The 13,488-nt window shown below is 41.5% G+C and overlaps 1 protein-coding gene across 1 annotated transcript in view; it reads right to left on the reverse strand.

Annotated features, from left to right (window-relative positions):
* Positions 1–13,488, reverse strand: part of pappa2 (pappalysin 2) — a 129,285-nt gene that overhangs the window by 11,160 nt on the left and 104,637 nt on the right. Inside the window, exons 24-26 of the mRNA XM_088320360.1 lie at positions 12,261–12,382; positions 3,648–3,719; positions 1,783–1,881 (exon numbers count right to left, since the gene is read on the reverse strand). Coding sequence (XP_088176486.1) covers positions 1,783–1,881; positions 3,648–3,719; positions 12,261–12,382 — 293 coding nt within the window. The remainder of the gene's footprint in view (positions 1–1,782; positions 1,882–3,647; positions 3,720–12,260; positions 12,383–13,488) is intronic.

Consider the following 13,488-nt stretch of genomic DNA (forward strand, 5'->3'; position numbering starts at 1 on the left):
AAGAGATAAAAAGTCGTGAGAGAGGGGGAAAAGAAAGGGAGAGGAAGAAAGAAATCCAAAGAGAAATAGAAGGACAGACAGAGAAAAGAGAAAAGAAAGCAGAAAGGGTATGAAGAGAGAAAGAGAAAAGAGTGAAAAGGAAAAAAGGAAGTTAGAGCAAAAGAGGTTGAGAGAGAGAGAGAGAGAGAGAGAGAGAGAGAGAGAGAGAGAGAGAGAGAGAGAGAGAGAGAGAGAGAGAGAGAGAGAGAGAGAGAGAGAGAGAGAGAGAGAGAGAGAGAGAGAGAGAGAGAGAGAGAGAGAGAGAGAGAGAGAGAGAGAGAGAGAGAGAGAGAGAGAGAGAGAGAGAGAGAGAGAGAGAGAGAGAGAGAGAGAGAGAAACACAAGTACAGTGTCTTTGTGAGAGGCACCTGGCAACATCAAGTTGACATATTTCAACCTGCAGCTTGTTTTTCTCTTGCGCTTCTCTGAGTGTTGTCTCGCGGGCCGGATTCAGACTTATTAAGGAAAACTTGTTTTAAATATGCTATCAGTTTTAGGGTTACTTGGGTTGAATTTGGGGGTGGTTGAGCACCTGTGATCTACAGAGCAGAAGTCCATGGAAGGAGACCAAGAGGAAGGCCGCAATTTTTGGATGGATGGTGTTATGAGTGCGCTGAAGGAAAGAGGTCTAAATATAGTGGAAGTTAGAGCTCTTGTTGGTGATAGGAATGATTGGAGAGGTGTTTTAAAAGGATAGTGGGATGTTTAGACGTGTTCTGAAGAATGGGCAGGTCACTAGTATGCTACGGCAGGGGTAAACCAGTGAATGCTGTCGGGCCCTGCTGTTGAACAGAGCAGTGTGTTGTGTCACCCTGACCCAAGTGACATGGCCAAATCAGGCCCGCTAAGGGATTGAATCCGGCCCGCGGGACAACACTCAGAGAAGCGCAAGAGAAAAACAAGCTGCAGGTTGAAATATGTTGTATGTACTTGAGAGCCAGGTGCCTCTCACAAAGACATTGTACTTCTATTTAATTCTCTCTCTCTTTTTTTCTCTCTGTCTCTGTCTCTTTCTTTCTTTTCCACCCCTTTTCTCCCGCTCTGTCTCTGTCTTTTTCACTCTCTGTGTCTCTTTTTCTCCTCCCTTGTTGCTCTTTGTCTCTTTCTCTCTCTCTCTGTCTTTTAACCTCTTTTGCTCCTTTTTCCTTTTTTCTCTTTCTCTCTTCCTACCCTTTGCGCTTTCTTTTCTCTTTTCTCTCCTTCTGTCTTTCTATTTCTCTTTGGATTTCTTTCTTCCTCTCCCTTTTATTTTCCCCCTCTCTCATGACTTTTTATCTTTTGTTTCTCCCGCTCTCTCCCTCTCTCTTTTTCTTTCTTTCTCCCGCCCTCTCTCCTTTTCCCTCCCTCTTTCTCTTATTTCTTTATCGCTCTTTTTCTTTCTCTTTAATCTACTAGTCTGGCCCCTGACAGAATGTTTGTTCTATCGTGTGGCCCCCGAGTTTGACACCCCTGATCTGGAGGGACGAAAGCATGACGAACTGGGGTGTTTGGGCATTTGGGTTGGTCATGGTCCAAAAATCTTTGTGTGTGTTTTTGTGTGAATTGGCCGGTCCAAATTGTCCCTAGGTGTGAATGAGCGAGCGAGTTGTCTGTCCCCGTGTGCCCTGCGATTGGCTGGCAACCAGTTCAGGGTGTCCACTGCCCGATGATTGCTGGGATGGGCTCCAGCACCCCCGCGACCCTACTGAGGATAAGCGGTCTAGCTAATGAGATGAGATGACCGAAAAGACGGGAAACCTGTACCTTTTTAGAGGAGAGAGTAGAAGGGCAGCAATCTCCACCATCATACTGGCAATAGGCACGGTTGTTGAGGGTGTCGCACCAGCCGTCCCCACCGAAGGGCTGAACACATATCGTGGACAAGATTGGTCATAATGAGGCTTATATAAGTATTTTTTGATCAACCATACGAGGAAAGATAATTATTTCAAGTGTTTTACTTAAATCAAAAGTATGCAGTTTCTGAAATAACGTCTGCCATAGAACTTACAGAACGTCTCCACCCGGGTGGCAGACAACTTTTTCAAGAAAAAAGAAAAAGGAAAAGATTTTCTTTCAAATCAAACGTTTGCTTTATTCCGATTTCAAAATCTTCGTTCGGTTTGGAAATTTCAGTTCGTTTGGCAATTGGCATACTCCGCAGCCAATCAGAAGCCCGAATAACTCCGGACTTTTCCGAGCCTTATAAGGTTCTGCATTTCCATAGTTTAAAAGCAAATGCTTTTTGAGAAAAAGGTCGGAATTCCTTTTGTCAGCCCCGGAGGACCTCTTGAAGCGCATCTTCCAAAAGTAAGTTAAACTCAACTTTATTTATCTTTGTAGAGCCTCATCATATTTTCTATATACTGTGGCTCGGATCATTTTCCAAAGTAGATGCACAAAGAACACAAAAGAATGGATAAGTGGTTAGGAATCAAGCCAAATCCTCAACCCTAGAAGAAAGATTCAAAAGAAGCTAACAAAATTGATGACGCTACAAAACGTAAACATACATTAAAAGTATCGTGGAAAGAGGAGTTCACGTGGCTTGTAGCGGAAGACCCAACGCAAACATTTCATGAATGAAGATGAGTAAATACAGGTACATACTGATGGCAGACGGAAAACAGCGATGTCATATACTTTTTTTTGCGATGAGTCGTCTTATTGTGTTTTAAGTTGTGAAAAATGGGGCAGGCAACTTTATGGCCTGGCAGGCAACTGGTGTCCGCTAACTTTTTGTCATGAGTTTCACACACTGAGTATGAACCATGAATCACAAAAGTAGAGGGCACCATTGTCTACAGACATATTTTAATTCAATGAAACAAAATACACATAAAACATAAATTCGGGTCGGAAAGAAGTCGTAAGCCAGACCGGGAGAGTGGACGTAGTCGGGGACAAAAAGAGATCGTAAGAGGAACGTGTAAACTGGAGAGAATAATAAACAGGACGAAAATAGACAGGAACGATACCAGACAGGGAACGCAGGCAGAAAACCGGACAGAGCCAAAACCCACCCAGAGGTTCGTTGACGGACTGACAAAGGGAGAGTGAGAGCACTGAGCTCAAATAGAGGCTAAGCCAATCTGTCAAGGAGCCGCAGCTGGTGCCACACGGGCGGGGCCAATTGGGCGCCATGGCAACCGTGACGGTTTGATTTCTGTTTTTGCTGCAATAGGTGGCCTAACGAGTTGTTCAGGGGTCAATTCAAGTTTTTTTTGCCCTAATACATAGAATCAACATTTCACAACTGTATTGTGCATTTCTCTGGGCTGTCTATGTGTGATATTAGGATTGTTTTGAAGATCTTAAACCTTTGAGAGTAGCAATACTGCAAAAAAAACACAGAAATCAGGAATGGGGCAAATGCTTTTTCACCCACGAAACGTCATGTTTACCACGGTTTACCGCCGTCCATCATGGTGTCGTCAAGTGGTTAAGTCACGTGTGTGCAAAGTGGTAATATCTTATCCGTTATCAGTTAAGATTTAAAAAGACATTACACAATTTAACAGCCCCTTAAAGAGTGACTTTGATCCGTGCGGTTTTTGCATTGACAAGACGCAAGTTTTTAATACGCAATGTGAGGGAAATGAATTGATGCAGTCCAATTTCGGACTTACCTCGCATGACTGAATGCAATGAATGTTTTCGGGGGCTGGGTACCACTTCATCATCCCCGTGCAGACAATGGTCTGGGAAAAGCACACAAATCGAAAAGTTAAAGGTCTTAAACTAAAGAAAGCTAATCATTAAAGACTTTAAGTATTAACCCTTGAATGCATGACCCACCAGTACATATACTCGTCCATGGGCGGGGTCAAAAATGAATGGGGAAAAAAATACAAATAATAATGGCATCATGTCATCCATCCATCCATTATCTTCACCGCTTGTCTTCAATAGGGTCGCGGGGGTCAGTGTTCTGGTTTGCCCGCGTCCCCGCGTCCTAGACGCATCATTTTCGCTGGGGACGCATAGTCTCAAATCAACGTGCGTCCCCGGGACACAACCTTTTTGCCACAAAATTGTCATTATTACCCGATTACTCATTTTTAACAAAGATTTACTGCACTCCAAACTTTTCGTCAGGCAGATCAGCCATTGTTGTTTTGGTCTCGCGGTTCGAGTTTTCGTCTGCACGCTCGTTGTGTAGTGAAAAGAAGTCCGTATTTTTTTCGAGAACCGGCTTTTTTGGCTCAACTCATCAAAAAGAGCCGGCTCTCAAACGGCTCACTTGCTTTGATGATTGATATTACGAATTATGTTGTATAAAGAAGTTAAGAAAAAAGAGGAAGTATAAAAGGAGAAAATTTAAAAAAAGACAGGTTTGTGGTAATCCCTTTAATCGGTATATTACCAAAAATAATTTGATGCAGAAAATGTGGCGGCGCAGTGGTTAGCGCTTGTGCGGCACAGTTCATGTCTCGGGAACCTGTCGTGGGTTCAAATCCAGCTCCAGACTTCCTGTGCGGAGTTTGTATGTTCTCCCCGTGCTTGCGTGGGTTTCCTCCGGGCACTCTGGTTTCCTCCCACATTCCAAAAACATGCATTTCAGGTGAATTGACCGGTCCAAATTGTCCCTAGGTGTGACTGAGCGAGTGAGTTGTCTGTCCCCGTGTGCCCTGCGATTGGCTGGCAACCAGTCCAGGGTGTCCCCTGCCCACTGCCCGATGATTGTTGGGATGGGCTCCAGCATCCCCGCGACCCTACTGAGGATAAGCGGTGCAGCTGATGAGATGATGAGATATTATACATTTGTCGCCGATTTACGATTTCAACCTCGATAACAGTAAATTTTGGGGACCCATAGATCTCTGTTGGGACCCATAGATATTTGAGCATGCGAGTCCCCGGGACCCATCACTTTTCTCAGCTAAAATGAACACTGGGGGTTGCTGGAGCCCATCCCAGTTATCTGTGAGAACTGGGCAGGGGCCACCTTGAACTGCTTGCCAGCCAGTTGCATGGCACACAGAGACAGACAACTCACTCACTCATTCACACCTAGGAACATTTTTAACCTGACATGCACGTTTTTGGGGGAATGTGGGAAGAACCCTGAACCTCCGCACCGTGGGGCTGCGCATTAACCACCCAGCCGCCGTGCTGCATCATGTCATAAATATGTGTTATGGGGGATACCTATACGTTTTTATTTATAAATATTTGAAGATCACCTGGTGTTAAAATAACTATGGCTCATGATTAGATGATTTTTCCTGAGCACTCTCAGGAAATGTAGTCGCTGCTGGGCCTTCCCTACCACCGCTCTATATACAGGCCTTTGAGTTTTTTAATACGACCCACTGAGAAAAAAGTTTAAAGAAGTACTACAAACAATAAAAAATCTTAGTCCCTAGTGTTATTAAGCACCCCCTGCCCTTTCCATTAAAATAGATATTTTTCTGAAGCATTAATGTCTCTGCTGAATGATTCCCGAGTTTGCATTTGATGTCTACATCTATATAGTGGTTTTCAAGTCACTGAAGACCTCCCAAAGCGCTTTACAATGTGTTTCACACCCACCCATTCCACACTCACTCATCCACTTGATAACAGCATCAGCTATGCAAGGCTTATCAGGGACAATACGGATTAGTTGGGAATCGAACCTACGACCTCTTGATCCCAGGACGAGTACTGGTATTGAGTTATTACGATACCATGTCTGCACTTTTACTTTTAATGTGTATATTGGGTTATCAATGGGTATTGGGTTTTTATATATATGTATTGGCTCTTGAAACGGATTTACAGTTTTTTGTTCAGGAACAGCAACATGTTTATTTGCGGTTAGATCTCGTTGCTTTCTGCAGTGTAAGCTTTTTAAAGGTGTTCATGTTAAAGTGTGGTGCTGCCACAGTAGCAGACCATTCTACCACACCTGGAATTGTCCTTTTTTGCAGTTGGGGGGAATACACACCAGACTCCGCTTGCTATTTGCTTTTGTCATTTTTAGCTTATGGTAAGGTGGGCGCAAAGATTCGAACTTGTCTCCTGCCCACCAGGCAGGATGCAGCATAAGGCCCGGTAGAGAGAGGTGCTAAAGGTGTGGCTGTCAGTCACACACTCAGGAATACACTGTACTGATTGTCTGAGGGCGCTGAGTGAGAGGGAGGAGGGCTGCATTATGGAAATTAATGGAGGAGCAAAGTATTATTCCCAGTCAATAGTATCAGTCCGATCCAAGTACTTAGTATCAATAGCCGACATCCACATGGATGATTGCAATGATGATTTTGTTATGTTTATTTTGATTTGCTTTCACTCCCAAATGTTAATTTTACCCTTCATTTTCAATGAGAAAGAAACATAAATCACAAATGTTTGAGGTTAAGACAAGGGGTTTAGCAGAAAGCATGAAGAAAAATCAAGCACTGCTCGCACATTCTCAAAGAAAATCTAGCCAGCGCACAAAAATGAGGGCTCAAAATTACTAATTAAGAAGCGACTTAAGTCAAAGTTACAGTGCATGAAGGTATAAATACACGGGTTCCCCTGACGTTGTGTCCTAAATGCGGTATTTTGAAGTCGAGTCGAAATAGAACGAAGTTGAGTAAAGTTAGTAGAGTTTGTCGAGAACCGGCTTCTTCGGCTCGGCTCACTAAAAGGAACCGGCTCTTTCGGGTTCTAAACGGCTCTTCAGGTTGTTTTTCCTTCTTCAATCCCAACATGACCAAATATTATGTAAAATGATGCACAAAATGACGTAAAGGAATGGGGGAATAGAACAAAAAAGAAAAAAATACCAAAACGCTGAGAAAAAAAGAAACAAAAGGAAAAGAAAAAATAAGGAAAAATTTAGAAAAAAAAAACAGAAAAAAAGAAAAGAAATGTAGGAAAAAAGTAAATAGAGAACAAAAAGAAAAAAGTAACAGCTCGGTAAAAATAAACACAAAAAGAGAAAAATCATTTTGCATTGCCGGAAACTCAGCAAAATGTCAGGTTTTGGACATGTTTGATAATGACTTAGTTGCCACACTCGGGATTATGGTTGCTCACTGTTGTTTCAAGCGTTGCTCACCAACATAGTGTAAACGCTCAGACCCGTAAGGAAAATTACAGGGAACATTGCCAGTCACCCTGCACCTGTTATTAGCCTGACCTCTCATAAGGACATGTTGAACAGCACCCAGTGTCGGATGATTTTCACTTTCCACATTCATTTCCACTTTCAAGATCACCATCACCTTTTCCAGCGTCATCCTTATCTGTGAGGTTTGGTTTTTATTGCAGGTTCTAACTGTTTTATTGTTGTTTTTGGCCATTTTTTCTTTTTTACTTTGTTAATGATTATGTTATAAATGCCATGTTTTTTCCTGCTTCCTACGTTTGGGTCCACTGCAAAATCATAACAAAGATAACACAATGGCCTGAAATCTCATGGGAGTACTGCAAGTATTTTGTAAGCGAGCAAACCTCGATCCAACTATGTGACCTTGGTAAGGTTAAAATCACCGGCGGACTGGCAAACTAACCGACCACCCGAAAAGCTAGGCAAGAGTGAGTCAGTGTTGACAGCGTTCACATTAAATCTATTCATGAGATATGAAGCCGTGTTACACGATCCAGCTTTCGAGCAGAATCTGGCAGTCCGAGCGATTTGTCCATTACGCGTTTCCTAAAATCCAATGTCAACTGCAACCTTTCCTTTTTTTGAAGAATGTTCTTTTTTCCAGTAATGCATAAATACTCGGATTAGCTTCCAAATACACACTGGGAGTGTGAGAGGTGGTTATACATTAGGAGAGATTTTTTTTTTTTTTTAGAAATAGAATAGACCTTTATTGTCATTGTTACAAAATGGGTTAACATATTATGACAACGAAATTGGGCATGACACTCCAGGTTCACACATTACTCAATTTTGTGCAGGCTTGGGGAGTAACGGAATACATGGAACGGCAAAAATGATGTTGGCAAGCTGTTTGGATTTATTTTCATTTTGTTCATTTTTTTCATTAACAATTTAACTAAGTGTATTCCATCGAAAACGGACGAATTAGCGACGTTGGAGTCTCTGGGAAGCCTTTTTCTCAAGTCCTTTAGCTTTTCTCCTTTTGGCCATCTTCTCCCCGCATAATGACGTGCCGACTCCTCCCATGGGCACGCCAAGGAAGCCCCCTGGCCTTCACCATCTAGTAGAAAAGCGTCCCAATGTCTGGGGTACTCAAAAAAACACCGAGGGTTTCTACGTCATCAGGGCCTTTCTGCGTCACCAGCGTCTGGATGTGCTGATTATATTATCAGCCGTAAGTCCCGTTCCTGCCGTTCCTGTAAACACCATTTTCCACCAGGGTGCCCTGACCTCGCACCACAGCCCAGCAGTGAATATCTTTTGCATTAAATGTAATTTGTATTCAATCGTATAAAATCCTTCATAGTCAAATGTATGAAATCCTTCACTATCTATGGTATCCATCTATGGTATCTATCTATCTATCGATGGTATCTATCTATCTGAGGTATCTATGGTATCTATCTATCTATCTATGGTATCTTCAGTATCTATGGTATCCAGGGTTGGGTAGGGTTACTTTAACTTGATTACTTTTGGATGACTCCAATACCAAATATGCTAATAAAAGACAAAAGAAACTAAATATGAATAAAATGACTACATTTTGTGCAGGTTTGGGGAGTAACGGAACACATGGAACGGCAAAAATCATGTTGGCAAGCTGTTTGGATTGATTTTCATTTTGCTTCTGTCGCATTTTATGTTCGTTTTGCCGGAGATCAAATGAGATTTTTTTTAAAGGGATTAAAAAATGGAGAAAAAAAACGTAAAAAGAAGAAAAAGTTTGTGTTGCATTCAAATAATTTCCAATTATACCAAGTCAATCTTGTTGCCAAAATTGTACTTCCACTAAAAAAATGTGATTAAATACACTTCTGTATCGTGCAACCGACTAAATAAGCCCCCTAAAATGTCAGTAGTATGCGACAAAAGATACCATGAAAAAAGAGAAATGAAAATCTTGTGAAAGAATTTGCCACACTTGGGATTGCCGTTGCTCACTGTTGTTTCAAGCGTTACTCACCGACTATGTGTGAACGCTCAGACCTGTAAGGAAAATTACAGGGAACATTGTTTCCAATGTATATATTTGATGAAATATCTGCTTATCCGGGCAGCACGGTGGCGCAGTGGTTAGCGCTTGTGCGGCACAGTTCATGTCATGGGAACCTGTCGTGGGTTCAAATCCAGCTCCAGACTTCCTGTGTGGAGTTTGTATGTTCTCCCCGTGCTTGCGTGGGTTTCCTTTCGGGCACTCCGGTTTCCTCCCACGTTCCAAAAACATGCATTTCAGGTGAATTGGCCGGTCCAAATTGTCCCTGGGTGTGAATGAGCGAGTGAGTTGTCTGTCCCTGTGTGCCCTGCGATTGGCTGGCAACCAGTTCAGGGTGTCCCCTGCCCACTGCCCGGAGATGGCTGGGATGGGCTCCAGCACCCCCGCGACCCTACTGAGGTTAAGCGGTGCAGCTGATGAGATGAGATGAGATCTGCTTATCCAAAATCGTGGATCAACAATAAGGAACTTGTTTTAGTGCATGTTGTTGTTTGGACCACCTGCTGTTACAGCGTATTATTCATTCGGATTTTCTTCTTTGCTCTTTGTCAGTGGCTCAGCTTTCACGACTGTCCAGATCGTTTACATGGAAACAAAAACAAACACTTTGTACGAAACATGCCAAGGGTTTTTAAAATTTAACTAGCTGACCTGGAAAGCGCGCGGTAAATTAAAAAAATTATGACATGAAATAAGAAGACTTTGACATTTGATTTCCCAGGTGACGTAGACTTTATAGTATATGTTAATCATTAAATCCGATTTTAGGAGGATAAAGACGAGCAATTTCAAAAGAGTTAACGTGCTGGGCTGTTGCTGCATATATTTTCCTCCCATAATCAGGGTTGGGTAGGGTTACTTTAACTGGATTACTTTCAATGACTTTTGGATGACTCCAATACCAAATATGCTAAAAAAAGACAAAAGAAACTAAATATGAATAAAATGATGACTCATAACACGTGGTAAGCTTTCTCTCCTGGCTTTGATCTCTTTGATCTCCGGTAAAACTAACACATAATGTGACCAGGGTTGGGTAGAGTTACTTTAACTGGATTACTTTCAATTACTTTCGGATGACTCCAATACCAAATATGCTAAGAAAAGACAAAAGAAACTAAATATGAATAAAATGATGACTCACAACACGTAGTAAGCTTTCTCTCCTGGCTTTGATCTCTTTGATCTCCCGTGAAACTAACACAAAATGTGACCAGGGTTGGGTAGGGTTACTTTAACTTGATTACTTTCAATTACTTTTGGATTACTCCAATACCAAATCTGCTAATAAAAGACAAAATAAACTAAATATGAATAAAATGATGACTCACAACACGTAGTAAGCTTTCTCTCCTGGCTTTGATCTCCGGCAAAACTAACATAAAATGCGACAGAAATAAAATTAAAATAAATCCAAATAGCTTGCCAACATCAATTTTGCCGTTCCATGTATTCCGTTACTCCCCAAGCCTGCACAAAATGTAGTCATTTTATTCCTATTTAGTTTCTTTTGTCTTTTATTAGCATATTTGGTATTGGAGTCATCCAAAAGTAATTGAAAGAAATCCAGTTAAAGTAACCCTTCCCAACCCTGCCCAGAATGACGAGGTGCTTAACCTGTTTGGGTGTTTGGGCATTTGGGTTAGTCATGGTCAATTTTTTTGTTTTTTTTTGCTACTTTTTTCCTTTTTTATTTTCTTTGTTTTTGTGTATGTGTTTGTCGGTCACCCGTCTCGAGGGATATGACCAGGGTAGACATAGATAGATAGATAAATAGATACCATAGATATTATAGATAGATACCATAGATACCATCAGGGTTGGGTAGGGTTACTTTAACTGGATTACTTTCAATGACTTTTGGATGACTCCAATACCAAATATGCTAATAAAAGACAAAAGAAACTAAATATGAATAAAATGATGACTCACAACACGTGGTAAGCTTCCTCTCCTGGCTTTGATCTCTTTGATCTCCGGCAAAACGAACATAAAATGCGAGCAGGGTTGGGTAGGGTTACTTTAACTGGATTACTTTCAATTACTTTTGGATGACTCCAGTAGCAAATATGCTAATAAAAGACAAAAGAAACTAAATATGAATAAAATGATGACTCACAACACGTGGTAAGCTTCCTCTCCTGGCTTTGATCTCTTTGATCTCCAGCAAATCTCAAGCCTGCACATAATTTTAAAATTTTATTCATATTTAGTTTATTTTGTCTTTTATTAGCATATTTGGTATTGGAGTAATCCAAAAGTAATTGAAAGTAATCCAGTTAAAGTAACCCTACCCAACTCTGGATACCATAGATACTGAAGATACCATAGATAGATACCATAGGTAGATACATACCATAGATAGATCGATAGATACCATAGAAAGATACCATAGATAGTGAAGGGTTTTATACATTTGACTATAAAGGATTTCATATGATTGAATAAAAAAATACATTTAATGCAAGAGATATTCACTGCTGGGCTGTGGTGCGAGGTCAGGGCACCCTGGTGGAAAATGGTGTTTACATGAACGGCTTAAACGGGACGTACGGCTGATATTATAATCAGCACATCCAGACGCTGGTGACGCAGAAAGGCCCTGATGACGTAGAAACGCTTGGTGTTGTTTTGAGTACCCCAGACATCGGGACGCTCTTCTACGAGATGGTGAAGCCCAGGGGGCTTCCTCGGCGCGCCCATGGGAGGAGTCGGCACGCCATTAAGCGGGGAGAAGATGGCCAACAGGAGAAAGATAAAGGACTTGAGAAAAATCCTTCCCAGAGACTCTGTCGCTAATTTGTCCATTTTCGATGGAGTACACTTAGTTAAATTGTCAATGAAATTAAATCTCGGTAGAAATGTCTGCTTCGGAATGATGCATGATGGGAAATCCCCAGGCGGCAATCGCATGCGCACAGTAGCATCAAACCGCTCGCTTCGTTTGCAACGAAAAAAAACGATACCGAGATAGAGGCTACCGCGGCGAACTGGTTTGACTTGATCGATTTGCCGTTTGGTGATCGTCGGTGTATACCGAATGGTACCCATCATTGAAAAATGTGCGTTTTTTCCGTACAGATTTTCTTGTACGTCGTACACGTCGTAAAATGCATAATAAAAGTACTTTGTACAGGTTGACAGGTATGTAAATCTCACCTGAACTTTAATGGGAAGCATCCAGTGTTTTAATGTAGCAACGGTAGAGTCATTGGGCAGAACCACTGGGTCGTGAAGATCCAGGTCAGGGGTTAAAACACATGAAGGATAACAAACAGAACCTGCCCAAAAATAAAATAATATTTTTTAATATTTAGGAAAATAATGGCTGCAAATCAAGGACAGTTGAAGTTTATAGGCAAAAACACGTTTGTTTAATGTCATAATTGTATATGTGTGTACAGGAAATCCAGATACCAAAATGGTGTTATGATAAAAGCTAAAAAGACAAAAAAAAAACTATAAAGACAAAGATAGTGCATACAATCATCTGGGCATTGATGTAGTCCATGACACGCCGTAAATAAACGTCTTGACGATAAATAAAAACACTGTAGTGGTCACACTTTTCCTTTAGTAAGGAACTGTACGGTTATAACCTTTATCTTCTTTGTTTCTTTATATTGTGTAAATTATAACCTTATCTTCAGTAGCTCAGGAGGTAGAGCGCTCGTCTTGGGATCAAGGGATCCCAGTTCGAATCCCGGCTCGCCCGTGTTACATGTCGAAGTGTCCTTGGGTAAGACACTGAACCCCTAATACCCCCAATAAGCAGGTTAGCGCCTTAGATGGCTGCAAGGCCGCTATTGGGAAATGTGAAGCACATTGTAAAGCGCTTTGGGAAGTCATTGACTTGAAAAGCGCTATAGAAATGTTGTTTTTAAATGTGAAACTGGAGTGCCACGTCCAATTTCGTTGTCACAATATGTTCAACCCATTTTGTAACAATGACAATAAAGGTATATTCTATTCTATTCTACAGAAACTGGAATTTTATAATCATGATTGGAACCTCAGCTCATACAGGATGCGCATGCAAGTACGTGCATTTCTCGGACGCGCTCTTCTATTTTCATCTTTTTGTGGGTTTGGGTTGGCGTTTGGACTCTACTAGTAGCAGGACTTTTCTCACTTTTCCAATTTTCATGCTACACCGACAAAAGTATTTAAAAAAAAACTTTGGGGACCAGCGTAACGTCACTCTCAGCAAACCACACACACTTTATTCCTCAAACCTAATGTGTTCCGCCCCAAACAGCTTTGATAAAAGTAAAATAAAAGCATAAGGGCTGTTTGGAATCAGTTAAGCATTGCTAACACATACTTCTATCCATTTTATGCACCGCTTATCCTCAGTAGGGTCTCGGGGGTGCTGGAGCCCATCCCA

This window comes from Urocampus carinirostris, chromosome 1 (assembly GCF_059441175.1).
Source record: "Urocampus carinirostris isolate Australia breed hairy pipefish chromosome 1, RoL_Ucar_1.0, whole genome shotgun sequence".
NCBI lineage: Eukaryota > Metazoa > Chordata > Actinopteri > Syngnathiformes > Syngnathidae > Urocampus > Urocampus carinirostris.